A 26,041-nucleotide genomic window follows, 5' to 3' on the forward strand; every position below is an offset into this window, starting at 1 on the left:
GCTGAGAAAAAGCATTTTGATTGTAGTCAATTTAAAAACTTTAGTAGGTAAATAAAAAAGTTTTTTATTAAAATCATTAGCGAGAACAAATTCCTACGAGGTGTGAACATTTAGCTTTTATGGACTCACTTAAAAGGGCGCGAACTTTATCACAATAAAAGCTGACTTGAGACAATTTTGACTATAAGTGCATTTTAACTCTATCCAGTTGGATTATAGAGTTATTATTGACTTAAGAATCGGATTAAAGCCCAATATTAATTGATAAGATACTTTATCAATTTTGTTGGTTGGGATTTTGAAAAACAAAACCGGTATTTTTGGATTCTAAATAAAGATAAAGTATATAGGTCTGCTGTAGATCAACCTAGAATTTAGCGGTGTTATCAGCGACCATGTGTCAATGACCAAATCCCACTGATTGATAAGCATTCCGCTTCTCCCTGCGCCCATTAAGCCATTAAAGGCGGAGATAAAGCCATTTGTCGGTTGATTCACTGGCATACCAGACTAGTTAATCAAATTATATACACAAATGCCCTCATGATGCGTATTCAGTTTCGCATTCTACAGTATTCCATATTATATTATATTAATGACTACGCTCACCATGCGCGCATCCAGATTCATGTCGTTCAAGGAGACATTGTGGGTGCTGTTCCAGGTGCCCACTTCTGGGAATCCCATGGGCAGGCTGTCGTCGCTGGTGTCCTCCACTTCCAGCGCCTCCATCTCGATGCTAGTGTGCGTGTGTGGGCGGGGTGGGGCGGATTAGGTGTGCCTGCTGTTGTTGTTACTGCTGCTGCTACTCAGGTTTCGCACTCGCGATTATCGATTACTCATTGCCGCACTCATTATCACCGATCATCGCAGGCCATATACATGGTCATCTTTCGATTAAGGACTGCGCTCATTCGGCTTTTTAATTTTAAATTAAATTTACTATTCCACACACACACACGGTACACACTCAATACACACGCACACAGGTTCGATTTTTCCCACTTTGTTTCGGAGGTCGCGGTGTCTCAATTTTCGATTCGTATTTTTACGCCTCTTGTCATCGAGGCAGCGCACTGCCTTTTATCACAGCGAGAGTTGCAACTACTTGGTCGCGTTTTAAGCTGGTTTTCCTCGTAAATGGCTTGCTATTTAGCGCGAAAATAATAAAAATAATTTCGCCTCGAACGAAAACACTCCCATCGTTTCTTCTTCTTCGCGTACAGCTGACCGACCAGGGATGCACGCGTACCTGGTTTCGGCAGTCTGGCAACGCCGAGCGGGGTGCGATAGTTACAGAGCGCACTAGAGATGGGCTCGTGGTCGATCGTGAATTTAGCACCGGTTAAAAAAGGTGATTTGAAAATAAATTTTAAGTTGTACACAAGATTACAGAAATGTTTTTTCGGCCTGAGTTTATTTATTCTGTCCTGGAAACAGCGGAAAAAAATACAAACATTTCTTACTTAGTAATCTTACAATTCTCCGAGTTTAAAACTGGCAACTTTTTATATATCTGGAAAAAAAACTTTAAGATCAGGTATATTTTCGGATTTTGGCTATTATCTGTTAAAATATAAAAATCATTTAAAAAATGTTTTAATAAAAAATATAGTTGTTTTTATATTTATTTATGTTATATTTGTTTATATTTAAAAATAAAATTTTTACGGTTTCCACCGTTATTTGTCAAGAAAATTAACCTTTTTTGTTATCAATGATCAGGAGTTTTTTTTCAGGACCCAAAAACCAATAGTTTAAAAGAAATAAGGCTGTTAAATAGTTTAACCGCGAAAGTTTTGCCGGCATTCTATTTTCAAAGGTTGCCTAGCAACGTTTTAACGAAAAAATAATTTTCACAACATTCTGTTGACAAGTGTCCCTTGAGCAGGTGCTCACATAATACCGGATTGATTTTATAAATCCACGATGAGATTCATTCCGCTTCACACGACAAACACGGCGATCGTGTACAAGAACTCGCTGTGCTCCTTTGCCTCCCTTTTGGTCCTGGCTTTTATTGCACTCTCCGTAATGCTGCCCGTTCTTCTGGTGTCCTTCCTGAGTCCTTATTCGGGAATATCGGAATCGAGAGTTTTATACGAGCAGCCGAATGTCGAGTTCACCTATCAATATATATTTGTGGGCACAACAGAACCAGAAGAACTAGAGGAGGAGGAATCCCTAGTCGCCTGCAGCAGCTTCAGCAATTTCAATACCCAAATGGATAGATATTCCAGTAGTTGCACCACTACAAGATATTGGACAGAGGATTTGGACTACGATGGCGTAACAGATCGGGCGCATTTTCAACTGGAACTGCAGGATGTGCCCACTCGCATGGTTAGCTTTAATCTACTGCTTTTCTTCGAGGCCGAACTGCAACACAAATGTGATCTTTCGCCTCCTTCCGTGCTGGCCCATCAACTTCCACTGGCGACTCGCCTCAAAAACGGGGAACTAAAGCTGAAAGGAGAGCTAAATCTTAAGCAATATGTAGAGTTTACGTGCCCCTTTCCGGGTCGCAACATTAAGACTCAGTTCCGTCAGGTCCAAGTGGATACAAACTCCACCACGGGGAATATAGAGCAGTTCAAAATGGAATCCCTGCTAGCCCAAGTCAAGGCCAATCCAGCGTATTTCCAGCTGGCCGTTCAGGAGACGTACTACCGAGAGACGTCGCCTCGCTTTGAACCCGGTCTCATCGTAGAACTGGAACTGGACATACTCCAAGTTCCCGCTCGCTACCATCTCAGCATTTGGGAACGCCTTGGCCAATTCTGGCTGTACTTCGCCTCCTTCTTCGGCATCTCGTTTTACATCATGAACAAGCTGAAGGACTTTCTCTTCGGACGCCACATCGTTCGCTCCTGGGAGATCATACCCTGGAAGAAGCTCTACTGACACCAGTCGGGCGCCATTTTGGAGATGGACAACTTCTCCATTGGCGAATGATTCGAGGCTGGCCGGTGTTGTTGGTTTCCCAATGCTTATTCATTGTCAGTCAAATAATAAATATAACAAATGTACAGAAAATTTAAGTGCAGAGCAGCGGATCGAAGGGATCCGTCTATTTATCCTGGTTATTGGACATCAGGGCCAAGTTGCCAAAGGAAGATGAGGGGGACGCAGGCTCGGGGACGGGATCAAAGGCTCGATTGTCCTCCAGGATGATGGTGGTGTGGGGATAGTGGTCCAATTGCACGAAAAGATAGCGGTATTCCAGTTTGCCACAGCGAGCCTAGGGAAAGAGGTAAATTATAAGTTCAAAAGTAGATATTTCAGTCTTCTTTGCATAGTTTAAGGTAGTGTTGGGAAAAAATTGTTCATTTGGGTGAACATATTCACTTGTTCTTTTTTTCCCAATGAGTCAAGTCAGTTTGCTGACTTGCTCACTTGTTTTGTCCTTAACTTTTTCACTGGCTCTGAAAAAACAACTCATTGTCTGTAAAACCGTATGCAAAATGCATTCTAAAAGTAAAAAAAATACTTTTTGTGCCAAAAACAGCAAGAGAGCAACTGAGCAAGTGAACTAAAAAGATCAAATAAGAGAGCCAAACTGAACAAGTGAACTAAAAAGATCAAAAAAGAGAGCCAAACTGAGCAAGTGAACAAAATAGAGCAAGTAAGAGAGCAAAACTGTGCAAGTGAACAAAAAGGAGCCAGAGAGCAAAAATGAACAAGTGAGCAACTCTTTTTTGTTCACTCACTCATACAAAACCCAACACTACTTCAAGGTATCTTTTCCTAATATAGCTCACCCTCCTGGACTCCAGTTGCACCGTGGCCTTGTTCCTCAAGCCCTGCACATAGAACTGCATCCGCATGTGGGGCTTTCCGTGGCGCTCGTAGCTGGAGTGGGCGACATGCTGTCGGCGTCCCCGCCTGGAAGTCTCGCCAAATCCCTTGATGGGCGCTCCAATTGCATCCTGCACCCGCGGATCTTCGACAACACGACTCAGTGCGCCCGCGTAGATGTTGTTCGGACTCTCGCTGGAGAATAGCTCCCGAAATATGGCAAAGAACATCACGCAGGTCACCCCCAATCCGGCGACTATGATGGCCGTATAACTGGCCGTCTTCGTGTTCTCCTTGATCTTCTCACCAATTGGACGCACATCCGTGGACACCTGGGTGTTGTCCTGCGACCGTTGCAGTGATCCGCCACCACCTGCATGAATAATATGGTCAATAATCAACATGTAACCCAATGGGCAAGTCGAAGAACTAACCGCGCGACGCTTCCTGCCGCAAATGTGGACTCCAGTGCATCGCTGCCGCACATCTTAGCCTGGTTAAGTTGGTGGGCAGCAGGTTCTGCCGCTGACTGACCAAATTGCGCAATAAAGCTAGCCGTGACATTGTTCAATTCCAAATCAATGCTAGAAAAACAAATAAATGCACTTTATAAAAAAAAATTTCTAATCAGCTGTTTCCTTGGGCGATAAAAATCGTGTTGCCACCTTATCACTTATTTACAAGAAAGACTATCGAGGAAATGGCGCACAAATAATAAAATAATTTTAAAGGTGTAAAAAATGATTTTCTGTCTTATAAATGTTGTAAATTCCTCAGAATTTTATCAGCATTTTTAAACTTTAAATTTATTATACATAAAAAAAACCTTTAAAATAAACCTTCTTAAAAAACTTTTGTAAGTATCTTTTTTTTTTTATTAAATTTCTTAGTAACAATTCCAAAACATTTCAAAGCCTCAAATTGTTTTTTAAAAATCTCTAAAAGTTTTTTCTTTCAATAATATCTAGCTCTAGCTTGAAAATGGCTAAACTTGTAAATGCGACGAAGCTGACAACCCTGTCATCTGTTACCGTAAGCTTTTTTTACGTCAAAAAGTCAGAAAACCTGATAGAATAGGCGAAGCCATTCCCCTCCAGAAGCCAATTACTCCAAAGTTCGCCATCACGTCGCTCCCAACGTTTTTCGGTCGCATTCTCAGACGCTACTACGCGGTCAATACCAATCCCAGCAAGATCATGGTCGTCACACACAACGTGAAGGGATACGAGGAGTTCTCCAAGAAGATGGAGGAACTGGAGAATGGAAACGAGGCGGTCCATGTCCTCTTCAGCGGCGGAAAGGACGAGAATGGACAGAGCTGGTGTCCCTACTGCGTCAAGGGTGAGAAGGCCGTGATCCCAATGCGGTTAACCGCTGACTATCCGATTTCCTAACCCACATATCGCGTATACGCACTATTGCAGCGGAGCCGGTGATACACGATGCGCTGAAAAAGGCCCCCGGCAACTCGCACTTTGTGCATGTGGATGTGGGCGAGCGGGCCTAGTAAGTTAACCGAAATAAAACAACAAAAAATACAGTTGCGGTTGAGAAAATAGAAATGATTAAGGTCATAAAAAGAGTATCAAACAACAGGTAGTTTTTAATTTCATACTGCTTTTCAATTTAAGAACCAAATTTTAAACAGATCTCTTTTATATTTTATGTTTATTGTATTGCAGGTACGTTATGATATGTTTCCGTTTTTCTTTTTAAATAATCCTAAAGATTTTTTAAAATATTTCTCATTTGGCTAAACAACATTAGTCAAAACATTTACATTCATAAAAATAATTTTCTACATTTTAGAAAATTGCCCTTAAAAATGTTCCCCCTTGAACTGAGAATAATTTTCTATTTCCACGACAAATTTGCCATAAATTCAAGGCAGGTGACCATAAAAAAATCTTTTTAGGGAAAATTTTTTTAATATGTAGGGCGATTTTTTTCGATTTGCTTCGTTTTGACCGTTTCTAAATCCAACGGCGAATTGCCCTAATTTTTTCTAAATACAAAGGCTACTTGCCATAAAAAACAGAAAACAGAAAAATACACCTTAAATTTAGGGCAAATCACTCTAAAAAGACGAAAAAATTTTCAATTCAAGGAAAATCCCCCTAAATTAAACATAATTTCCATAGGGATTTTTTACAAAAATTTTTCTAAATACACATTTATGGGCGTTTTTTCTAATACAAGGGCGAAAAGTCGGTTTTTTAGGGCGATTTAGGGTAGAAATTTCTATGAGTGTACCAGTTTCTATACTTTTATTTCGAAAACATAAGATGAGTCATCCAAAATGTTGTTTGTATTTGTGTGAGCTTAGATGTGAGCTATTTAAATGAATTTGTAAAATACCGGAATTCGGTAATTTGCAGCTAGTCACTCAACCGCAGCTGTATGATGATGAAATAAACACTCGAGTGCTTATTCACACGCCGAGAACATTCATGATAAAAAAAACCATTAAACAGCGGTAGCTTTACAATGCTCTTGAGCTGCGTTATCACAAAACCATGGTAAACAATAAAATAACACTTGTTTTTTCCCTCCAGCTGGAAGGACTTGAACTGTCCATTCCGCAAGGATCCCAACACCCATCTGATTTTCTTGCCCACTTTGCTGCGCTGGAAGCAGCCTCAGCGGCTGGACGGCGAACGCTGCTCCAATCAGGATCTCGTCGAGATGATGTTCGAGGATGAGGATTAAGTCTGAGGGCCAGACTGTTATATTTTGGAACTTTACTCAAGTTGGAATACACAGAAGTCTACATACATTCAATTAAAACGTCCCTTAATAATTACTCTTGTACTTTTTGATCTCCACCATCACCACATGGATGTTGGTCAGCTGAGCGCGGGCATTGGGCGTGAGGAGCTTGTGGAATCGGTGGTAATATTGCACCAGACTGGCCAAAGCCAGCTGCAAAAGCTGCGAGCCCGTCAGCAGAGATGGAAATGAGAGGAGCACCTCTCTGTTAAGCTCCTCCAGCGATTTTTTCCAGTTGGCCGAGAAGCTGGCCACCAAGGCTAGACTTCTTCGCTCCTGCTTTCTCAGCTCGTCCATTTGTTCCTTTTCAAAAAAGTGCTCGCACTCCTTGACAAACTGAATAATGCCTCCGAAATGTGGGGCCAGAATCTCCTCCACATACTCGGCACTCCGCGCATTGAGTTGCTCCCTGAACGCCTCAGCTTCCTTGGAATTATCTCGCGTGTGCTCCATCAACACACCCAAAACCAGGTCGTAGTTATTGATCAGGTAGATGAGCTGATCCTTGCGCGTTGGAAATATGGCAGCCATGCGCAGAATGAAGCACTCGACTTCATTCTGGAGTTCTAGAAGCAATCGGCTCACCAATTCGTTGGGAAAGTGCTCCGAGATTCCCACAATGGCCGCACTAAATTCCGCATAGCGTCGGGTTATCTGAAAGAGATACGTATTATATGACGGGGCATTTGTTTCGGTCTATTATCTATTATAATCTATCTTTTAAGGTCCCCTTACGACATTCACTTTGCAGTCATTTCTCAATCAGTAAAATCGATTTAAAAAAGGCATGAAATGTCATAAAGATAACAATTCTTACGTAGTGCGGTCCCAATTCCTTGTTGAACTTGGTAGGATCACAGTCGTGTATGCTCTGAATATTCAAGCGGAAAACCAGCTCTAAACGTGGCCAAATAACCGCTTGCAAGGAGTCCCAATATCTGAATAAAAAATAGTAAGCGATAGTCAGTCGAAAAAACGCCCACAAATAAGCTTACTTATCCAATGCAGGCACACAGCGTTTGTGACACATTAGTTGGTAGCGGAATATGAGATGAATGCACAGGAACATGGCTATGGTGTCGAAACAGTCGTGTATAGACGTCTCCAGGTTTTTCTAAATTTAACATAAAGTTACAACTTTAATTTTGTTAACTGCAAGCATTGACTTACAATCATTAGAGTTAGGGTTTTTCCCATTATCTGGTTGAATAAATCTTGAGCTTGGGTGCCGCGAACCATGAAGAATTCGGTGACAAAGAGGTATTCCCGACAGGCATTATCCACGAGGGCATATTGCTCCGAACGGAAGAGAGCTTCCACTGTGTACTGTCAAGGATAAGCAGTTTAAAAACGAATTCTGAATGTGAATAAGCCATATTATCTCACCCGATTCTTTAGTTGCGCATGGGGCACTATAATAGGTGCCTCCAGCTGCTGGTTAAGTATATCGCCTCGCTTTCCTATTGTAAAAATAGTGCTCTTGTGCTTTAAACTCGTTGTCTTGGAAAATAAACCCTTGGAGGCATTGTCCTCTATGCCCATGAGATCATCTTTTGTGCAGGACTCTTCGAATTTGAGACTCGTCAATCGTGTGGAATAGCTCTGTAAAGAATAAAACAGTTTTAGTTCTGTAAAACTTCCAAAATTTGGCAAACTAACCTTAAAGTAACTATAGTAAATCTTGCCCATCGTATCGATATATTCGCTGCATATCTCCTGGGCAACATGCCGCTCATTGGACAGGATGAACTCGAAAAAGAACTTGTGCTTCAGCATGGCATTCTGGGGAATCTGGTAGTTGGTCATGGGCTTCCGGAACTTGTAGATCTGCTCCAGCAGATACGATCGGATCTTGGTCATGGCTTTCAGCCGGAGTTTCTGCAGCACGTCGCTCACATCGCTAGTGGACTTGGACTCGTTGAAGCTGAGCTCCTTGACCAGCGAGAGTTTGTGATTCAGAACATTCAATTGGGTGCTGAAATCCTTCTCCGTAACCGGGGTCTCCATTATTATGTTGATCATCTCCTCGGAAACGGCCATGTCCTCGATAAACTGGGAGAGCTGAGCCTTGACCGATTGACGATTGGTCAGCTGAAGGGACATGGACACGGATTTCCTTTGCAGTTGCGTAATTTCCGTGCTGATGTTGTTCAAAACGCTCTGGAAGCTCATTAGCATATTTTCCATTCGCTCCAAGACATCATCGCAGTCGTTGATCTGATTGTGCAGGTTGGCTATGTTCTGGGATTCGGCAATATAGTCTGTTGTTAAAGAGAGATCATTAAAGTGTAATTCCATTTGGAATCGAGTGTTTTGTTACCCTCTATCGACTTGTTCTCCACCTCCTTGAACTCCTTTTCAATCTGTCGCGAGTACTGGCGCAGATCTGTGGTGTTTTTCAGGATTTCCCGCACCTCCTCGTTGTCCAGCTGTTCCGTCATCTGCGGCAACGTCACCTCGGCCATTGTTTCGTTAATTTAAAGGCAATTTTCCAATTGTTTTCCTCAGTTAGCAGTAGGAAAAGTATGTCATCAAAAGTGCACAGGTGAAAACAGCTGTTTTTGTTATCGATGGGTGCAGGGCTTTCCTCGAATGCCCCTAATTATTTACTTATATAGCTATTTTTTATGTTTCTTTTGGTGGGAATTCTTATTTATGAAATATGAGTTATTTAAAGCTAACTTTAAAGTAATAAAATAAGGATTTTTTTTCTAAAAAGCAATCTTTGAGTTTTCTTACAAAAGCATACATATTTTACCCAATACCGAATTTAAAACTAATTTTAATAAGACGGCCCTTAGCTACTTCAAGCTGTTTTTAGCATCGACTTTTTGCGAATAATCAGCTGGGTGGTTATCGATAGACCCCTATTGGCAGCCATCGAAAATAGTTTACGCGAGAGGGAAACGGAGTATCGAAAAGAACGCAAAAATAAAGGTTAGCTAAATCCGTGCGACGAAGATGACCAGTTTCCGCAAGAAGGCAGTCACGAAGCCAATCCGGGGCACCCGCACCTCGCCGCACACGGCCCAGGTGATCACCTCCAGCGGCAATCCGTATCTGGACGTGGTCATCGGCGGCGGTCTGCCCATGAGTTCGATCTGCCTGATCGAGGAGGATCGCTTCATGACGCACGCCAAGGTGCTGGCCAAGTACTTCCTGGCCGAGGGGGTGCTCTCCAAGCAGGAGATATTCCTGGGCAGCCTCGATGATATTCCGGCGGAGATGCTGCGCCGCCTGCCCAAGCCGCTGACCGAACTGGAAACGGAGGTGGAGCAGCGCGAGGATCGGGAACAGGGCGCCGGCGGCGGCGGCGCCGAGAACGGGCTGAGGATCGCCTGGCGGTACAATGACCTGCCCCTGGTCAATTCCGAGCATGCCCAGGCCAAGATCGGGCATCACTTCAACCTGATGGAGCAGATGGACTCGATGATGCTCTACTATGCCAACACCACCATGTGGGACGATAGCCACAAGGAGCCGTTGTGGGATATTGTCATTGCGGAGGAGTTCTCCAAGAGCAGCTCCCCGACCACGGAGAAGCAGCCTGCGGAGGATGCCCCGCCGATTCCGGGCGAGGAAACCACTCCGCAGGAAAAGGCTCCACCGCAGGAGGAGGGCTCGGCCAGCAACAACAATAATAACAACAACAACAACAACAGCAGCAGCGTCACGAGCAGCACAAAAACCGGCAGCCAGGAGTCGCAATCGCAGGTCTTCCATAATCCTCGATACGCAGGACTGCTCAACGACATCCAGCATTTGTTGCGCGATGAGAGCTTCGTGGCTGGGACCAAGAAGAACCTGTGCCGCGTCTGCCTGACCTCGCTGGGATCGCCGCTGTGGTACGACGAGCACTTTGGCGAGGATCTGATCAAGTTCCTCACCCTGCTGATGGCCAGTGTGCGGAACTGCAACGCGGTGTGCCTGATCACGATGCCCATGCACCTGATTGCCAAGTACGATGCCAGCCTGGTGCCCAAGATCCGCCAGCTGGTGGACTATGCCATCGAACTGGAGTCTTTCGCGGGCTCGGAACGCGAAACGCATCCGGCTTTCAAGGAGTACAGCGGCCTGCTCCATTTGCACAAGATGTCGGCGCTGAACACGCTGGCCGTCCACATGCCGGACACCACGGATCTGGCCTTCAAGTTGCGTCGCAAGAAGTTCGTCATCGAGAAGTTTCACCTGCCGCCGGAGCTGCAGGAGTCCCCAGCCGCCAAGCCGGACAGCTGCATCTCCGGTTTGTTGAGCAATTCCAGTGCCACGGCCTCGCTGGATTTCTAGCTGTCAGCGGATGCGGAATTAGAAACTAAGTGCGCGTATGTAACCATGAAACAACAACTAAATTGCATAATAGTAAGCCAAGTAAATGCATTAATATATCAGCCCTGATTTTGTACGATTTTGAAAACTAACCGCTCTTCTGGTATCTCTTATCGTTTATCGACTATCGATTGTGGGCTGCAGTAGCAACAGCTGATGGGTTATCGGGTGTCAGTTACAAAAATGTAAACATGGAGTTAAATCGTGTTTTTAGCGATTTAAGAGTGTATTATGTGCAGCATTTACAGTGGGTGGATGTGGAGGAGTGGCTGTATGGCGAGGAAGCCGAGGAGGATGTCTTGCAGCAGCGGGCGCAGAAGTTCTGGTCCCTGTCGATGTGCCAACAGGATATTGGCCACCAGGAGACGCAGTTGCAGTTGCTGCGCGATTTGTCCAGTGTAATACGCTCCATGAGGGAGGATACAAGTTACAGCAACACCCACGACAACTGGGCCAATATCATCGGGGTCTCGCCTGCCAGCGCATATCTCTCCTACATCTACTCGCTTACAAGCCTGGTCATTCCGCCGGAGCATGTGCAGCAGGCTGCTCCGCAAGTGCTGAATGAAAACCTCAATCTCCAGTTGTCCCTGAATGCTGCGAGCACCTACCTACTCACCCTGACCATTCCGGGTGCCAAGAGCTATGGCATCTTCGATGAGGATGTGATCGAGCAGGTCCTCAAGATCTTCAGGCTGCTGGAGCTGAATGGCAACCGGAGTGTGCGGGCAAACACCATTTGGATGTTCTTTCTGACCATCTGCGATGACCTGAAGATCGTGTTTCGCTATGTGCACTTCAAGGAGCACCTGAAACCGCGGGACAGGATCATTCGCTGCCTCATGGAGGTGCTCTACATGAACTTTAAAGTGGGATATCAGAATTCATGTAAGTGTTAAATATTTTTTTGTTTGCTAATTTAATATGGGTTTAGTTTTAAAAATAGGCGTATAAATTGGTTATGATAAAGGTGCAGTTTTGAAAATGTTTTTCCTAATTTAAAAAAAATTCAGCCGGCGATAACAAACTCCATTGCCTATCGATAATTAATTATCCCCTAACAGCTGATAAATCTAGGTGTGTACACACTTTAACACTTAACGACCTAAGATTATACAAACAAGTGACAAAATAAATGAAAACTTTAAGGAAATAGCCCTTAAAAACCAGAAACAAATTAATAAAGATGCTGCGCAGCCTCTTTTCCCTTCGTGGGCAGTGCCAGCAGCTGTTTAGAGGCTCCATCCGTCATCAAAACCCCTCGCAAAAGACACATCAATTTTGGCGGATGAAATCCACGGATTCTCCAGAGGAAGCTGCCCGTAAATTGCGGGCGAAATCCACACTATACTACATAACAGCCGGCGGAGTGCTGATCGTGGGACTAAGTTACGCTGCAGTGCCACTATATAGCATATTTTGCCAGGCCTACAGCTACGGAGGAACCACATCGCAGGGCCACGATGCCGAAAAGGTGGAGCACATGCAGAAGGTCGAGGATCGGGTGCTGAAAATCCGCTTCAACGCCGATATCGGGTCCTCGATGCGCTGGAACTTCAAGCCGCAGCAGTACGAGATTAAGGTGGCTCCCGGCGAGACCGCTCTGGCCTTCTACACGGCCCGGAATCCCACGGACAAGCCGGTGATTGGCATCAGCACGTACAATGTGATCCCCTTCGAGGCGGGCGCCTATTTCAACAAGATCCAGTGCTTCTGTTTCGAGGAACAGCAGCTGAATCCGCACGAGGAGGTGGACATGCCCGTTTTCTTCTACATCGATCCCGAAATCACGGCGGATCCGGCGCTGGAGCACTGCGACACCATCACGCTATCGTACACCTTTTTCGAGGCGAAGGAGGGTCTGAAACTGAACTTTCCCAGCTATGCGAAGCCGCATGCAGCGACTGCGTGAAAAGAAAGTTGTTTGAAACTCGGTTTTGAAGCAATAAATGTTTGTTATATCTACTTTATCTATCTATCTAGGTTTTCAATTAATAAGGAGGATAATTAGGATAGGAGCGCAGTATTGTATTGTTAAGAAAAGGAAAACTGAAACTGACTTGCTTTTAAACCCAGCAAAATCGATAACAAGCGATAACTTTCCCGCACAGTTTGAGAGCCCCCTCAGCTGGTGCAGTTTGAGAGGCACACCATCTGGAGCTGGCGAAGAAGGAGGCAGTTTATTAATAGATAAGGCTGATTCTCCAGCGTCTTCGAACGTAAACGGACGCTTCCGCTGCGTTAGATTGTGTATGGTGACCCCTTTGAACCCGGCGATGTGTTAAATCAATGACGTGGTGATGAAGAAACTAGTGATTTTTGGCCTGCTCCTGGCCGGCGCTTTGTTGTGCATTTCTGGACAAGATGAGGAGGATTACCTGGAGCCACCAACAGTGCTGATTGCCCTGCTGGTGCGCAACAAGGCGCACACACTGCCCATGTTCCTGAGTTACCTGGAGCGGCAGGATTATCCCAAGAAAAGGATTGCCTTTTGGTGGGTTATATCTAAATATCTATACAAATCACGGATCTAATTCCTCGAAATTCCTTAGGCTGCGCTGCGATCATAGCAACGATGACAGCATAGATCTGCTGCGACAGTGGCTGGAGCACTCGGGGGAGCTCTATCACAGCGTGAGCTACGTTTTTGAACCCGAGGAGCAGAGTTATGCCAACGAAAGTTCCCCCTACGAGTGGCCCGCATCGCGTTTCAAGCACTTGATCGCTTTGAAAGAGGAAGCCCTTCAGTATGGTCGCGATATTTGGGCTGACTTTGTGTTTTTCCTCGACGCCGATGTCTTTCTCACTTCGCCAGACGCTCTGAAAGTCCTCACCCGTCTGCAACTGCCAATTGTTGCCCCAATGTTGATATCCGAAAGCTTGTACTCGAATTTCTGGTGCGGAATGACGGAGGAATATTACTACAGGCGCACCGATGAGTACAAGGAAATCTACCACGCGAGGAAGCAGGGAAGTTTCCCCGTGCCCATGGTCCACACAGCCGTTCTGGTGAACATGAAGCATAAGGCAGCCAGGAATCTCACTTTCGATCGGAGCAAGCTGGTGGAAATGCAGAGGAGCAGGCTGCAGGAGCCGCTCTACGACGGACCTGCGGATGATATTATAGTGTTTGCCATATCGGCCAACAGCTCGGGGATTCCCCTGCATGTCTGCAATGAGATAACCTTTGGTTATATACTACAACCCTTGGAACCAGGAGATACTTTAGATAACGATCTTCAGCAGCTGGTGAATCTAAAAGGCCTCATGGTTAACGATGTGGGTGCAGTGCCTCCCCTTCTCGACTACTATAAGCACTTGGAAAAGAAGCCCGAGAAGAGCCAGCTCTCCTTGGATCGCATATTTATGATAAATCTGAAGAGACGCCCCGAGAGGCGGGCGAAAATGGAGGAGCTCTTCAAGGAGCTGGGCATAGAGGCAGAATATTTCCCAGCTGTTGATGGCAAGGAACTGACCACGGAGCGGCTGCAGGAGATGGGAGTGCGCTTTCTGCCCGGCTACGAGGATCCCTACCATCATCGCGCGATGACTATGGGCGAGATTGGATGCTTCCTCAGCCACTACAGCATTTGGGTGATGATGGTGCGCAAGCAGCTAAAGGAGGTGCTCATTCTGGAGGACGATATACGCTTCGAACCGTATTTCCGGCAAAACGCAGTCAGGGTTTTAAATCAGGCTAGAAGCGTTGTGGACTACGACCTCATTTACTTTGGTCGCAAGCGTTTGAAGGAGGAAAGTGAAGCGGGTGTGCTGAACGCGGATAATCTGGTGCATGCCGGCTACTCCTACTGGACGTTGGGCTATGTTCTGTCCCTCCAAGGAGCCCTAAAGCTGCTGGCAGCCAAGCCGCTGGACAAACTAATTCCCGTAGATGAGTTTCTGCCTTTGATGTTCGATCGTCATCCCAACAAAACCTGGAGCGAAGCCTTCCCCAAGAGGAATCTCGTCGCTTTCAGTGCCTCACCACTCCTGCTCTATCCGGTTTACTATACCGGAGAGTCTGGTTACATTTCCGACACCGAGGACTCGCAGCAAATCAATGTGGAGACGAGTGAAGAGGGCGAGGCGCGGCTAAAAAGCGACCGGGAGCAGGTTTTCGTCCAGGAGCAGGAAGTCACTCTTGATCAGCACATTAAACTGGGCGAGAGTTTGCCCAAGAGCCACCAGGAGCTATAAGTTGCAATTCCAATTTCAAGAGAAACCATGCCAAATTTTACCTAGACTAATCTTGCCAACTGCCAAATGTGCCTTTAACTGAAGTCGAAGTCCACCAAACTAAAAACTAAAAACTATCCACAACGAATGTTAAATTAGAATTAAGCTTTGTTTATCAGGCTAAATATCTTGTGCAATTTTTTGTGAATTACTTATCCTGTTAAATGTGTATATTGTCGAATCTTCCATTTTAGAAATATTGATTTCTATAAGTAAAAAAAGCAGGGACCGAAAATAATGATTTTTTTTGAGTAAAAAGTAAAAATCTCCATTTAATGAGTATATCGCTCAGAAATCATGATTATTTTGTGAGCGATATTATTTTGCTTAGAAATATTCCCTCAAAGTTAGATTAATAAGTCCTAAGGTTTATACAACTTTTTGTATATATGCAATGCATAATATGCTTACCTCTTGTAAACTAAAAAATGCTCTTTAAAAAGTTTATACAAAGAAATCACTTTTTATTAACTGGATGAGTGCTGGTTCGTGGTTCTACCTAAAAGCACAAATTTAAAACTTTGTAAAAATCCATACAGAACGGTTGCAATCGCACTTTGAGTGATATTTTTAAGCGAAATAATATCGCTCACATAATAATCATTATTTCTAAGCTAAATTTTTTTTCGCTTACAAAATAATCATTAAACGGAGATTTTTATTTTTTTCACTTATAATGATTACGGTCCCTTTTTTAAAAATAGCAATATATCAGCTTTAGGCAAAATAGATCCTAAAACTTTTTAGCAATCAAACAGTTGCACAATTTATTAGCCAAAACTACAGACTAACATTTCAGCAGCATGCCATTGACGTATCCTTTAAGTAGGTTCTAAGAACTGATATAAACGCTCACTTTATTCCACTCGCAAGTGATTTGAAAAACTCTAAACACTTAAGATTTAATTTCCCCAGTTTACAAATTTATTGTCGTCGATCTACTGACCCATTGCTCCCCGCATGAACAAGTTTTTGATGGGCGGCACATTCTGCGTTAGCTGAAGTCCCAGACTCCGGAGCAAAACCACTGGACTGAACTGCGTGGAGTAGAGAGTGTGCAGTCCATGGACGCCCAGCATGATGGGCACATTCTTGGCCAGGCATTTACGCTCGTACTTGATGAGGTGCTGCTTGTCGCCCAGCTTAAAGCCTGCGTATGCCCCAGCTGCCAGGGATTCCACGAGATACCTTACATCGCTGAAGCCCAGATTAACGCCCTGCCCGGCGAGAGGATGCACCCGGTGGGCGGCATCGCCGACGAGAGCTGCTCCATGGCAAACGTACGAAGAGGCATGCAGGAATCCCAGGGGAAAGGTGGCGCGGGATTTGTCCTGAACGCCACAAACTTTAGGAGGATACTGCACCTGGTGCTGGCTGGCATTTTGTCCGAAGAGGGAGTTCAGTGCCTGCACAGCCTTGTCCGCCAGCTCCACGCGAGGATACTGCCGGCAAAAGGCTTCATTTAGGGCATCTATAAACTCAGCCGGCGGCAGGTCTTGCAGCTTCTTGGCCTGCTCATTGGTGGTGCTCCAGACCAGGGAACTTAGCTTATCCGTTAGCGGCAGCAAGGCCACTGGCCCGTTGGGCAGGAACCGCTGCCAGGCCACCGCGTTATCACAGGCATCTTCGCCCAGCTCCAAAGTGGCCACCAGGCCCATTCTGTCGTAGTTTAGCGAGAAAACGTCGACGTTCATCTCCTTCCTGACCACCGAGTTGGCGCCATCGGCTCCGATGAGTAGGTCGCACGAAAAGGAGCGACCATCCTGCAGCTGCAGCTCGGAGAGATTGGAGCTGGAGTCCCTGGGCAGGCGGACGCATTGGATTCTCGCCTTGTTCAGTATCTCCACATTGGGAGCTTCGTTGACACGGGCATAAACCGCATCCAGGATCAGATCGTTTTCAATGATGCAGGCCACATCGCTTGCGAAGTTATCCTGCTGGAACTGAATGAGGGCATCCGTGTTGGACTCCCACACCTGCATCTGCTTGACGGGCTTGTAGCGAGCGGATTCGATGTGCGACCAGGCGTCTATGGACTTGAACAGCTCGATGGAGTTGCGGTTGATGGCGGATACTCGATTTTGGTACGGTCCCGAGGGATCGAATCCCCGGAATTCGGGAGCTCCCTCCAGCAACAACACCCTCTTGTCGGCCAGCGTGGAGTTCTTGGCCAAGGCGGCCGCCAAAGTGGTGCCCACCAGTCCTCCGCCGCCAATGATTATATCAAAGTGTTCCGTTGCCGGTTGCGATTTGGTGGACTCGCATCTGTTGGCGGTCATGTCAGTGGCGGATTTGCTGGCCAGCAGGCGGGCGGACAGGAGGCGCGCCTCCGCCACCGCTCCTTGGATCCGCAGTACGCCCAACATCTTCTGGAATTTTCAAACTTATTTTCGTTTTCCTGATTATTTCATTCTTTCGCTTGCCTGGCTAGAGGTGCAACAAAGCTCGATTTTTGTTATCGATAAATGTTGGAGTCTTTAGCTTTTACATGTTGGCAATGCTGCAGTCTTTTTCTTGTAACGTATTTTTAAATTCAATTACCCCGAAATCGAACTTTTCAGGTGCTCCCGCCCTGCATGCGAAATGTTTCGAGCTTTTCGGAGAAATAGCCAACGAGCACAATGGAGATGTCTACGAAACCCTTCACTTGATAATGCGACAGACCTTTCCCATGCATGTTTATACGGACAGTCCCCACAGCATTGGTGCAGGACGTCGAGGAGGGGCGATGCAGAGCGGGGAGCACATATCGGATTGGTTTATCCAACTCATAGATAAATATCCCGACATTCTAATCCGCATCCTGCACTTTTACATTGAGTGCGTTGTTACCAATCCCATCAAAGCGGTTAGTATATTTAAAATTTCCCATATAAAACATATTAACAACTTAATTTCTGGTTTTTATCAGTGGAAGAGCAACGACGAAAAGGTGGCCATAGGCTATGCAGCCAAGTACGACAGGATTCTTTTCGCCAAGTGCAACAAATCGTGCGCATCCTTTGTTCTGGAGGCTGTGAAAGCAGACGACGCCGTGGGGATTCAAACGCGTGCCTTGGATCTGATCGAGAAGATCCTCATGCAGCAAAGCGAGGTGGAGTGGACCGTTTTCCGGTACGAAGTGTCCAAGGTGCCCAGGGAAGTTCCCCTGCTGAGGGAGGTGATGCGTTGCCTCAACGATCGCACATTCACTGTTCGCCGAAAGGCTTGTCAAGTGCTCATCCTGGCCCTGAAACAAGGATCCCCCATGACCACGAAAATTCTAAACGAAAGCATTCGCTTCGTTCAGTTTGAGGATGCGGATGTGGAGGCGCTGGCTGAGCCCTCGGTGGAGCAAAACGAGCTGCGTTTCGAGAAGCCAGGAGTGGTACAGTATGCCTTCAGCTTTGAGGGACATGAGCAACTGGAGGAGGAGGTCAAGAGTGTCCCACAAACGGTGTATCAGCGATTTCTGGCTGCGGATAATGGTTTAGCCAGAACAGCCGGGATAGCTTTGCTTGAAAGATTGGTGCTGGTCAATCCGCTGATTATCTACAACACGAATTTTGTGCGAGAAACCTCCTTGTTGGCCGTGGATCGTCTGGCCTCGGTGAGGAGATCTGCACTGGATACCATAGAAACCCTGCTAGAGGCCTACTCCAATTGCTTTGCCCTGATTTGTGTGTACTGCCGGATTTGGGCATGTTTAATGAGCGATGAGGATGTGGCCCTGCAAAAGCTGGCCATTATGGTGAGTGGGTAGTTAAGGACGGACATCTAGGTAAAATTTTAAAAAATCGAACATTTTTTTTCGTTAAAAAAAGTCTTAAAAATAACATACCAAAATATAGAGTCCGGCAAAAGTGTCTAAGTGTCGAAATTTTCCATTCTGCGGCGATGCCTCACATGTACATATATCCCGGGCACCTTAAAACTTTAAACGCGTTTTTCTCGAAAACACTTTTTTTGAGACGGCCGCACACATAAATCTAACAAATCTTAACCGATAGATGAAATTTTGACAGTATATTCTAAATACCTTTATCTAGCCACAATTTTGTGACGTTTTTTATTCGAAAAAATTTTAATTTTTTTACAATCTTTCACCATTTTGCAAAAAATTATTTTGTACTTCAGATCTAATATTAGTTTACAAATTTTCGATTGGCTTCTTCATTTGGCCAAAAAAATTCCAGAAAATCCGATTTCTTCCCCCAGTTACCTAGATGTCTCCCCTTAAATAAATTGAACGGTTTTACTGATTTATCTATTATCTTTTAGAGTTTCGATCGAATGGTTTTGAAAAATATTCAGCCCTTGGAGTACTCGAATGAGGCCAAACATTTTATGCCCTGGCGAATCATCGGTACTCTGCTAATGACACAACCCAGAGCTTATCTTCAAGAGCGATTCGCTGTTTTGCTGGAAAGGGAACCAGTCGTAACGTAGGTTCTAATTACAATTAAAACATCCTCTAATCTTGTATTGTATTTTAGTCCCAGGCTGGTGAACATCATAATCTCGCATTTATCCACTTCCATGGCCACCGATGCCTGGGGTTTGCTCCTCTTCCTGTCCAGCCGCATCACCAACAATATGGACGCACTGATTGGCATCTTTAATGGTCTCTCCTCCTACAACATGAAGTCCAATCAGTTTCTGGCCCTCCAGCTCATCATTTGTTGTTTGAAGAACTTTTCAAAACCAGCTTTAAACCAATTATTCCAGAGGCTTCTGAATGCCCTGCGCACGGGCAGCATTTGGTTGGGCATCATCTCGAGTGCAGTCAATCTGCTCAATCAGATCCATCACCTTTCAGCTAGCCAGGCTCCTGCCATGGCAACTGAGACGCCCGACTGGCAGCTCAGTTTGCTGGAAGATCTCACCGAGGGAATTCTGGCCAGTGCACAGAATTTCCAGGATGAACACACCCGGCTGCAGTGCCTGTTGGGTGCCTATACGGAGATAATTGTGATGCTGCCGCAGGAGGTGGACCAGAGGATTGTGGGCATTGTATTTAAATACCTGCAGGAGTGCACCAAGCTCAGTGAATCGCAATTTGATTCGGATAACGAACGCATGACCAACTGGATGATTGTGATAGCAGGTCGCTTGTGCCTCAGGGAAAATCACTTGGCCAACAGTGTGTCCAAGCTGTACAGAACTATTCTGAGCAAAAACGACCGACCGCAGATTATCAACACCACTCTGATAGCCCTAAACGATCTGGGCAAGAAGCATCCTTCGATTCTTGAGAGTAATTTCCAGGTGATTTTGTCGAAACTCCATTCGAAATTCGCCATGACCAGAGTGCGCACCTTTCGGTGTGTGAAGGATGTGATTCTGTCGGGCAATATAAAGCTAAAGGGACCCATTCTCATATCTATGCTGGCTGGTCTGGTGGACGAAAGTGCCGAGGTGGCCAGGGAGGCGGATGCCTTCTTCATTCGCTACAAGAGATTGTACAACAAACTGCTGTTTGATCATTGTCTAAAGGAGTGCCCATTCGACCTGAATGGTCAGGCTTATCTGAGAGGTGTAAGGACGGATTCCAATTATAAATCGCCACTAAAGGGTCCGGAAATGGCCAAAAATCGTAGGTTGCTTTACAATCATATAATGTCGTCGGTGGATGAGAACACACTGTTGCTTTATTTTGGACAACTGAAGCTGCTGGCAGGTGAGTAAAGTTTAAAGTACTCAAAATGCACAACTAACGTCCATGTATTTTAGAAAAAACCAGAGATAAAGCTTTTGTCAGTAATCCTGGCGCCTTAACCGTGGTTCAGGATATCCTCTTCATTATGCGACGCATTTGTTTTCGCACTAAAGGAATGGGAAAAGAGAAAAGTTCTCGAGGCGAAGGTGACAATATGGATGATGGTGAGGAAGAGGCAGTGGAGGCACCACCTCCTCCACCCAAAGCAGCAGCAGGAGAAGCACCAGCCAGAGGAAGGGGCCGAAAGGCGGAGTCCTCCGAGGAGCCAGTGAGTTTTGATTTATTTATTTTATTTATATAAAGCAAACTTAAAGTTAAAACTATAAGCTAACTAAGATTAAGAGCTCTAGCAGCTAAGGCCTTCAGCTCGTCTGAGGTGTCGAATTAGATACATTTTTATTTTTTAAATTGTGAATTTAGATTTTGTGCTTAATTTGGGCTTTTTCAAGGTGTCAAATTATATACATTTTTATTTATTATATTAATTTAGAATTTAGTTCTCATTTACTGCTTGGATATTAGATTCCCATAAATTTATATTTTCGCTTTCAGCTCAAGCAATTGGAAGGTTGTCTTCGCTATGTGGCGGAAACACATCGCAACCTTAAGTCTGTGATGAGTCCCGCACTCAGGCACACTTTTGAAAACTTTTGCCGAGCTCTGGCGATGAGATTCCCCAACTACATTGAGTTTGCTCAGCCCGCAGAATTCTGGCAGAAGTATCGCTCATCAAAAACATCCAAGGGTTCGAAAAAGAAGAGGCGAGATGCAGAAGATGAGTCCGAAGAGGATCAGCAATCGGAGAGCGACAGTGATAATGAGATGCCGCTGGAGAGGCACAAGTCCACGCCAGCTGAATCCCGTTTGTCCCAAAGGAAACAGAGCTGCGATATGCTAGTTACGGAACTTATTTTCCAGCCACCAGATTGGTAGTTCTCGAAAAGGTTTTGGCTTTTGCCAAAAGGAAAAGGTTGAATTTCATCAACCTTTTATTTATTTTACTTTATTTTTGCATTGAAATTGTATAATCTTAGTTTAATCAGAAAACCTGTAACTATGTTGTTTCAAAAATCGAATATTAAGTGAATATGAAAAGGATTTTTTTTGTAAAATAAGAATTAATTAGTCATAAGCGAAAAAATTCATTAAATTTACTATTTTTGTATACTTTAGATAGGAGCTTTTGACAAATTTAATGTAATAAATTAACACAAAATTTAAAGAATAAATTGTATTTTAAGTGAAAGAAAATGTACATGATTAATCTATCAAAATGTTTATAAATAAAACATCCAACAAACGGTTATAAATGCCCCCAAGATGATTTTTAAATCGCCAATATATATTGATATTTTGGAACATTTAATAAAAATCTTTGTTGTATTCACAGATTTTTTCCAAGATCTCCTTGTAGCCGCGCATAAACTCCGCGAGAACCAATTGGCCCACTTGGAGCTGGCTCAATCCCAACTGCTCGGCCTCCGTGGCCTGGATGAGAATGCATTCAAGCAGAGATGCGTTCACCGGCTGGACGAAGAGGTTGCGCTCCCTGCGGTCATCCAGCCTCACCGGAACGATTGGAGCCACGGGCAGCGGCTCCACCGGAGGCTTTATGATCCTGACTGGAGCAGAGCCAGTAGCAATTGGACGAGGGACGTTGATGGGAACAGCTATTGGCTGTTGGCCTGTTACAAAGCCAAAGGGTGCGGGAGAGGCCTGGGGTTTAACGGGTAGCCGTACTCCCGAACCCTCAGCCTGGAGCCCCTTCATCTGGACATTAATGCCAGCCTTGGCAGCCGCAGCTGCTGCTTTGGCACTCATAGCAGCCGCCTTTTGCCTTTTTACGGCACTGGGGTTTTTGGCCCCGGAGTTGGAGTCCACCACCTTGCGAACTTCCGTGTTCCTGCATCCTGTTTTGCGGTTAAAAAGTTAATTTTTAATTTACAATAAATATGTAATCATACTCACCAATGCAACGACAAAACTTGGTGCAAATTGCCATGGATTGGTAGCAATCGCAGTAGTTCTTGATGCATTGCGACCTTTTGCAACAGCATCCTTTCACACCGCTTTGTCCTTGGCCCTTGGTCCTTTTTCCTTCGGACTTATCCGCATTTTTTGCTTTCGAAGCTGACATGGTGTTACGCTAATCTTTTCCGTAATAAAATTAATGTCCTTTTGACAGCTTTCATAGCTTGTCAGATGTAACATTTTAGTGTGGCAAAATAAATAATATATTTAACTTTCCCCACAATAAAACACTTCTTGTTTGGCACTAAACTATTAAAGCTTAGATAAAGTATTTATATATTGTACTGGTAATAAAGTTAAAATTTTTTAAGTACCAATCGTTTAACAAGTGTTTACTTTATATCCGTTATAACATAGATAATTTTCTTTGGTGTCTACATAATATGGCATGGCATTAAGTTATGATATTGTTCTCCTCTATATTCTACAATAATTGAAAGCTAGTATAGATTTAATAAAAAAGTATGTCTGGCTCTAGAGTTACTTTTAATTGATATCAATTTTAATTGCTTTCTTTTGCGTTTGATTCATATTTTGTCGAGAGTTTTGGCAAGAAAACTGACTAGTATTCCATAGCTGTGTTTTCAATTGTCCTTGTGATTGGCGTTAAGTATAAATATTAATTATTCATGCACAACCTTTTGGTAGAATGAACTTGATTTCTTGCTAAAAAACTCGACTTGTATTTGTCACTCCCTTGATGTTTCGAATTAATCTGAGTTATTAAAAATATCACTATCAAAACGATATATGTAGTGTATATATGTGTAGCAGAAGACTCGTTAACAGTTCGAAAGTAATTGTGTGGCCTGCAATTGTTGCTATTGCTTCTAAAGTAACTAGGATTATCTCCGTTTCGGAAGTGTTTTGTGCGCCTAGCAAATAGTCCCATTCAAGAGCTCGTAGCAATTTTGGGGCGATGCCGGAGAAGCTGCAGCAGCCGCCTCCTGTCGCGTCTTCAGAAAGTTTCCCACCCAGTGGGCTGTGAGATCCAGATATTTGGTTCGTGAGCCAGGATTGTAGTCCAGGAATCCAGCACGGGGCATCACCTCCTCAATTTGGCTGCCATCTGGCCAGTTGTTGTAGCTGGCTATGTTTATGAAACCCACATGGTTCAGAATGGCTGTTCTCCAGGCAACTCCATAGTACTACAAAGGTGGATATAGTCCATGATCAGATAAGAATATATCTTAAAGGGGTTTTAAAGGCTTCTACCCACCCTTCCATTGCTGCGGTGCCGTTGAATATCCCCATGACGTGGAAACTTGTTTCTCTCCGCAAATCCCGGACCGACAGTGGGCACAAACAGCATTTTGTAGGATAATGCAAACGATTTCAGATACGACCAGTTCTTCCAGGTGCTGGCGAACACAGCTCCATTGCTGGGCAGTTTACTATAGAAGCCGTCGAAACACAATCGCCGCACGACATCCGCATGACTTTTGAGCCTGAAGAAAAGGGAAATTTTAATAGATACGAAAAGCTCTAGGAAGCACTCACCTTATGTGTCCTATGAAGAAGGCGTCCAGTACCCTTCTCAATCCATCTGGTTCCACCAGCGAAGGCGTTCGACAGAGCAGCCTGCCCAGACTATCACTCAACTTGTAGGCATTGCTCACGTAGAGAACTGGCAGGGAGACACCTCTCGACTGACTCCAGACCTTGTAGAATCCAGGCAGACTGGCGTAGGTGGAAATCTCCTGCAGCTGCTGCCGCACATACTCCACGCTTTGATTTCCGGCCACACTGAGTTCGAAGGTCACGCTTAGATTGTGCTGGGGGGCCAGTTCCAGGATCTGATGGAGTAGCGCCGCCTCCGCCGGCTTGCCACCGGTGAAGCTCAGGATGAGCACTCCTATGCCACAGCTGCGGATGTTCTCAAAGTGCTGGGAAAGCAGCGACGTACTGGGCTTGTAGAGACCCAAAGCCGGATAGAAGGCTGTGTTGAGAATCCTGACTGGTCGCGGAGTTGTTAGTGGTACATCGGTTGGATGCTCCGCCGGCGGCGGAGGTGGCTTCTTGGACTTGTACCACGGCACTGGTGCTGTGTAGAAAATATGCACTGCTGTGATCACCACATCCAAAGTGGTCCTCGACTGAAAGTATTAGCAGAAATATTTTGTAAAACTAAATTAAAGACACATACACTTAAAAATAAATAATCTTAATTTTGTCTTATTTTTAAATTTTAAACTAAAAGCTGTTAAATTAATTTAATTCAGAAATTTCTACGCTCGCATTAAAAAAAAAGAAATCCCCTGAATTTAAGGAAAACCCCTTTGTTATTGTTCTTGACTGTAAGTATTAGTACAAATATTTTGTAAAACTAAATTTAAGACACATATACTTAAAAATTAACAATCAAAATATTTAAAAGATTTTGTCATATTTTTTAATTTTAAACTAAAAGCGGTTAAATTAATTTAATTCAGAAATTTCTATGCTCGCATTTTAAAAAAATAGAAATCCCTTGAATTTAAGGAAAACCCCTTTGTTATTGTTATTTTGCTTCGTATTTAAAAATTCAAATTAATTATAAGTAACTTATACAATTATGCAAATAAACTACAAGTTAGTAAACTTTTTTTTAAATGGCATAAATTGCTATTTGCATATTACCGCCTGCTCCGCCTCGTGGTCCCTCTGCTGCTGCTGCTTCATCAGATCTATTTTGCTCTGGATGATGCGCTCCTTGATCTTCTGCTCATCGTACTTCTCGGGCACAATCACGCCGTTCTCCCGCTGCGCCTGGATCAGGGCCACAGCGACTGCCGGTGGCTTTTCGGGGGATTGAGGCTGATCCCCGGGCCTGTAGGCTCGGGCAATGAACCGCTCGTCCAGAAGCAATTCAATGGCCGCATTACGTCCACTGGAGCCCAGCACTATGATGGTGATGACCAGTAGACCGACGATGGCCAGGAGGAGAAGGATCTTCACCTTACGCCGCGTTTTCACGTACTTTTTGAGCAGCATTTTCGCACGCGTGCATTTTCTCACATTGTTTGGTCGTTGGCTTTGTTTTTCGCCTCCTGTTTTTCCGACCTCCTTGGGCAACCCCTACGACCCCCTCCCCTTCCTGTCGCAATGCAGCTGCCGGAAGCTCCGAGCCATTGCGCATGTCCTGAAACGGACACACTAAACTATCCAAGAGTGTTCCGGATTCCAAATTCACAAAAAGAAATG

At 44.7% G+C, this 26,041-nt stretch overlaps 12 protein-coding genes across 20 annotated transcripts in view; 6 read left to right on the top strand and 6 right to left on the bottom strand.

Moving 5' to 3' along the window:
* The window catches only part of tweek (transmembrane protein KIAA1109 homolog tweek), a 35,120-nt gene extending 33,895 nt beyond the window's left edge, over window positions 1-1,225 (bottom strand). For all 9 annotated transcript variants that reach the window (XM_070215189.1, XM_070215185.1, XM_070215187.1 and 6 more), the window contains exon 1: window positions 610-1,225. In XM_070215189.1, coding sequence (XP_070071290.1) covers window positions 610-732 — 123 coding nt within the window. In that variant the 5' untranslated portion in view covers window positions 733-1,225. The remainder of the gene's footprint in view (window positions 1-609) is intronic.
* Window positions 1,226-1,864: 639 nt separating this feature from the next.
* LOC108064175 (transmembrane protein 231) lies at window positions 1,865-2,904 on the top strand. Its single transcript, XM_017151581.3, has one exon. The coding sequence runs from the start codon at window positions 1,930-1,932 to the stop codon at window positions 2,902-2,904; it is 975 nt and encodes a 324-aa protein (XP_017007070.2). The 5' UTR covers window positions 1,865-1,929.
* A 66-nt stretch (window positions 2,905-2,970) lies between these two features.
* LOC108064177 (mitochondrial import inner membrane translocase subunit Tim21) lies at window positions 2,971-4,448 on the bottom strand. Its single transcript, XM_017151582.3, has 3 exons — window positions 4,233-4,448; window positions 3,762-4,171; window positions 2,971-3,241 (listed from the first exon to the last, which is right to left on the bottom strand). Exons 1-3 carry the CDS (start codon window positions 4,360-4,362, stop codon window positions 3,071-3,073), a joined length of 711 nt encoding a protein of 236 aa, XP_017007071.2. The 5' UTR covers window positions 4,363-4,448; the 3' UTR covers window positions 2,971-3,070.
* A 276-nt stretch (window positions 4,449-4,724) lies between these two features.
* On the top strand, window positions 4,725-6,598 carry cl (thioredoxin domain-containing protein 17 clot). Its single transcript, XM_017151523.3, has 4 exons — window positions 4,725-4,830; window positions 4,896-5,139; window positions 5,223-5,304; window positions 6,354-6,598. The coding sequence occupies exons 1-4, from the start codon at window positions 4,780-4,782 to the stop codon at window positions 6,505-6,507; spliced, it is 531 nt and encodes a 176-aa protein (XP_017007012.2). The 5' UTR covers window positions 4,725-4,779; the 3' UTR covers window positions 6,508-6,598.
* Window positions 6,498-9,103, bottom strand: Vps52 (vacuolar protein sorting 52). The gene is made up of 7 exons (XM_017151517.3): window positions 8,888-9,103; window positions 8,227-8,828; window positions 7,954-8,169; window positions 7,738-7,893; window positions 7,563-7,681; window positions 7,385-7,505; window positions 6,498-7,221 (listed from the first exon to the last, which is right to left on the bottom strand). The coding sequence occupies exons 1-7, from the start codon at window positions 9,030-9,032 to the stop codon at window positions 6,592-6,594; spliced, it is 1,989 nt and encodes a 662-aa protein (XP_017007006.2). The 5' UTR covers window positions 9,033-9,103; the 3' UTR covers window positions 6,498-6,591.
* Window positions 9,104-9,309: 206 nt separating this feature from the next.
* Elp4 (Elongator complex protein 4) lies at window positions 9,310-10,985 on the top strand. Its single transcript, XM_017151520.3, has one exon. It carries the CDS (start codon window positions 9,529-9,531, stop codon window positions 10,852-10,854), a length of 1,326 nt encoding a protein of 441 aa, XP_017007009.2. The 5' UTR covers window positions 9,310-9,528; the 3' UTR covers window positions 10,855-10,985.
* Window positions 10,986-11,050: 65 nt separating this feature from the next.
* Window positions 11,051-22,094, top strand: Cap-D3 (Chromosome associated protein D3). The gene is made up of 7 exons (XM_017151516.3): window positions 11,051-11,781; window positions 17,691-17,977; window positions 18,041-18,859; window positions 19,390-19,553; window positions 19,605-20,788; window positions 20,842-21,095; window positions 21,380-22,094. The coding sequence occupies exons 1-7, from the start codon at window positions 11,085-11,087 to the stop codon at window positions 21,758-21,760; spliced, it is 3,786 nt and encodes a 1,261-aa protein (XP_017007005.2). The 5' UTR covers window positions 11,051-11,084; the 3' UTR covers window positions 21,761-22,094.
* Cox11 (Cytochrome c oxidase copper chaperone COX11) lies at window positions 11,963-12,858 on the top strand. Its single transcript, XM_017151521.3, has one exon. The coding sequence runs from the start codon at window positions 12,080-12,082 to the stop codon at window positions 12,803-12,805; it is 726 nt and encodes a 241-aa protein (XP_017007010.1). The 5' UTR covers window positions 11,963-12,079; the 3' UTR covers window positions 12,806-12,858.
* Window positions 13,038-16,021, top strand: LOC108064135 (glycosyltransferase 25 family member). Its single transcript, XM_017151518.3, has 2 exons — window positions 13,038-13,387; window positions 13,446-16,021. The coding sequence occupies exons 1-2, from the start codon at window positions 13,194-13,196 to the stop codon at window positions 15,088-15,090; spliced, it is 1,839 nt and encodes a 612-aa protein (XP_017007007.2). The 5' UTR covers window positions 13,038-13,193; the 3' UTR covers window positions 15,091-16,021.
* Coq6 (ubiquinone biosynthesis protein COQ6, mitochondrial) lies at window positions 15,956-17,569 on the bottom strand. Its single transcript, XM_017151519.3, has one exon. The coding sequence runs from the start codon at window positions 17,493-17,495 to the stop codon at window positions 16,068-16,070; it is 1,428 nt and encodes a 475-aa protein (XP_017007008.2). The 5' UTR covers window positions 17,496-17,569; the 3' UTR covers window positions 15,956-16,067.
* Window positions 22,095-22,139: 45 nt separating the features above from the next.
* On the bottom strand, window positions 22,140-23,002 carry tomb (tombola). Its single transcript, XM_017151461.3, has 2 exons — window positions 22,796-23,002; window positions 22,140-22,737 (listed from the first exon to the last, which is right to left on the bottom strand). Exons 1-2 carry the CDS (start codon window positions 22,962-22,964, stop codon window positions 22,190-22,192), a joined length of 717 nt encoding a protein of 238 aa, XP_017006950.2. The 5' UTR covers window positions 22,965-23,002; the 3' UTR covers window positions 22,140-22,189.
* A 176-nt stretch (window positions 23,003-23,178) lies between these two features.
* LOC108064108 (glycoprotein endo-alpha-1,2-mannosidase) lies at window positions 23,179-25,831 on the bottom strand. The gene is made up of 4 exons (XM_017151451.3): window positions 25,478-25,831; window positions 24,359-24,954; window positions 24,078-24,306; window positions 23,179-24,006 (listed from the first exon to the last, which is right to left on the bottom strand). Exons 1-4 carry the CDS (start codon window positions 25,829-25,831, stop codon window positions 23,734-23,736), a joined length of 1,452 nt encoding a protein of 483 aa, XP_017006940.2. The 3' UTR covers window positions 23,179-23,733.
* Between the last annotated feature and the right edge of the window lie 210 nt (window positions 25,832-26,041).

This window comes from Drosophila takahashii, chromosome 2L, assembly GCF_030179915.1.
Source record: "Drosophila takahashii strain IR98-3 E-12201 chromosome 2L, DtakHiC1v2, whole genome shotgun sequence".
Taxonomy (NCBI): Eukaryota; Metazoa; Arthropoda; class Insecta; order Diptera; family Drosophilidae; genus Drosophila; species Drosophila takahashii.

What these genes read in the sequence shown, in the direction of transcription:
- LOC108064175 (XM_017151581.3), top strand. Translation starts at nt 1,930, where the DNA reads ATGAGATTCATTCCGCTTCACACGACAAACACGGCGATCGTGTACAAG.
- LOC108064177 (XM_017151582.3), bottom strand. Translation starts at nt 4,362, where the DNA reads ATGTCACGGCTAGCTTTATTGCGCAATTTGGTCAGTCAGCGGCAGAAC. An exon ending in GCGGCAGGAAGCGTCGCGCG is followed by an intron (nt 4,172 to 4,232) that starts GTTAGTTCTTCG and finishes TTATTCATGCAG; the next exon opens with GTGGTGGCGGATCACTGCAA. An exon ending in TGCAACTGGAGTCCAGGAGG is followed by an intron (nt 3,242 to 3,761) that starts GTGAGCTATATT and finishes CTCTTTCCCTAG; the next exon opens with GCTCGCTGTGGCAAACTGGA.
- cl (XM_017151523.3), top strand. Translation starts at nt 4,780, where the DNA reads ATGGCTAAACTTGTAAATGCGACGAAGCTGACAACCCTGTCATCTGTT. An exon ending in CAACCCTGTCATCTGTTACC is followed by an intron (nt 4,831 to 4,895) that starts GTAAGCTTTTTT and finishes ATTCCCCTCCAG; the next exon opens with AAGCCAATTACTCCAAAGTT. An exon ending in GTGTCCCTACTGCGTCAAGG is followed by an intron (nt 5,140 to 5,222) that starts GTGAGAAGGCCG and finishes GCACTATTGCAG; the next exon opens with CGGAGCCGGTGATACACGAT.
- Vps52 (XM_017151517.3), bottom strand. Translation starts at nt 9,032, where the DNA reads ATGGCCGAGGTGACGTTGCCGCAGATGACGGAACAGCTGGACAACGAG. An exon ending in GGAGAACAAGTCGATAGAGG is followed by an intron (nt 8,829 to 8,887) that starts GTAACAAAACAC and finishes CTTTAACAACAG; the next exon opens with ACTATATTGCCGAATCCCAG. An exon ending in TGTGTGCCTGCATTGGATAA is followed by an intron (nt 7,506 to 7,562) that starts GTAAGCTTATTT and finishes TTTTTTATTCAG; the next exon opens with ATATTGGGACTCCTTGCAAG.
- Elp4 (XM_017151520.3), top strand. Translation starts at nt 9,529, where the DNA reads ATGACCAGTTTCCGCAAGAAGGCAGTCACGAAGCCAATCCGGGGCACC.
- Cap-D3 (XM_017151516.3), top strand. Translation starts at nt 11,085, where the DNA reads ATGGAGTTAAATCGTGTTTTTAGCGATTTAAGAGTGTATTATGTGCAG. An exon ending in TTACCAATCCCATCAAAGCG is followed by an intron (nt 17,978 to 18,040) that starts GTTAGTATATTT and finishes GGTTTTTATCAG; the next exon opens with TGGAAGAGCAACGACGAAAA. An exon ending in CGGAGTCCTCCGAGGAGCCA is followed by an intron (nt 21,096 to 21,379) that starts GTGAGTTTTGAT and finishes TTTCGCTTTCAG; the next exon opens with CTCAAGCAATTGGAAGGTTG.
- Cox11 (XM_017151521.3), top strand. Translation starts at nt 12,080, where the DNA reads ATGCTGCGCAGCCTCTTTTCCCTTCGTGGGCAGTGCCAGCAGCTGTTT.
- LOC108064135 (XM_017151518.3), top strand. Translation starts at nt 13,194, where the DNA reads ATGAAGAAACTAGTGATTTTTGGCCTGCTCCTGGCCGGCGCTTTGTTG. An exon ending in AAGAAAAGGATTGCCTTTTG is followed by an intron (nt 13,388 to 13,445) that starts GTGGGTTATATC and finishes GAAATTCCTTAG; the next exon opens with GCTGCGCTGCGATCATAGCA.
- Coq6 (XM_017151519.3), bottom strand. Translation starts at nt 17,495, where the DNA reads ATGTTGGGCGTACTGCGGATCCAAGGAGCGGTGGCGGAGGCGCGCCTC.
- tomb (XM_017151461.3), bottom strand. Translation starts at nt 22,964, where the DNA reads ATGTCAGCTTCGAAAGCAAAAAATGCGGATAAGTCCGAAGGAAAAAGG. An exon ending in CAAGTTTTGTCGTTGCATTG is followed by an intron (nt 22,738 to 22,795) that starts GTGAGTATGATT and finishes ACCGCAAAACAG; the next exon opens with GATGCAGGAACACGGAAGTT.
- LOC108064108 (XM_017151451.3), bottom strand. Translation starts at nt 25,831, where the DNA reads ATGCTGCTCAAAAAGTACGTGAAAACGCGGCGTAAGGTGAAGATCCTT. An exon ending in ACCACGAGGCGGAGCAGGCG is followed by an intron (nt 24,955 to 25,477) that starts GTAATATGCAAA and finishes TAATACTTTCAG; the next exon opens with TCGAGGACCACTTTGGATGT. An exon ending in TTCTTCATAGGACACATAAG is followed by an intron (nt 24,307 to 24,358) that starts GTGAGTGCTTCC and finishes CCTTTTCTTCAG; the next exon opens with GCTCAAAAGTCATGCGGATG.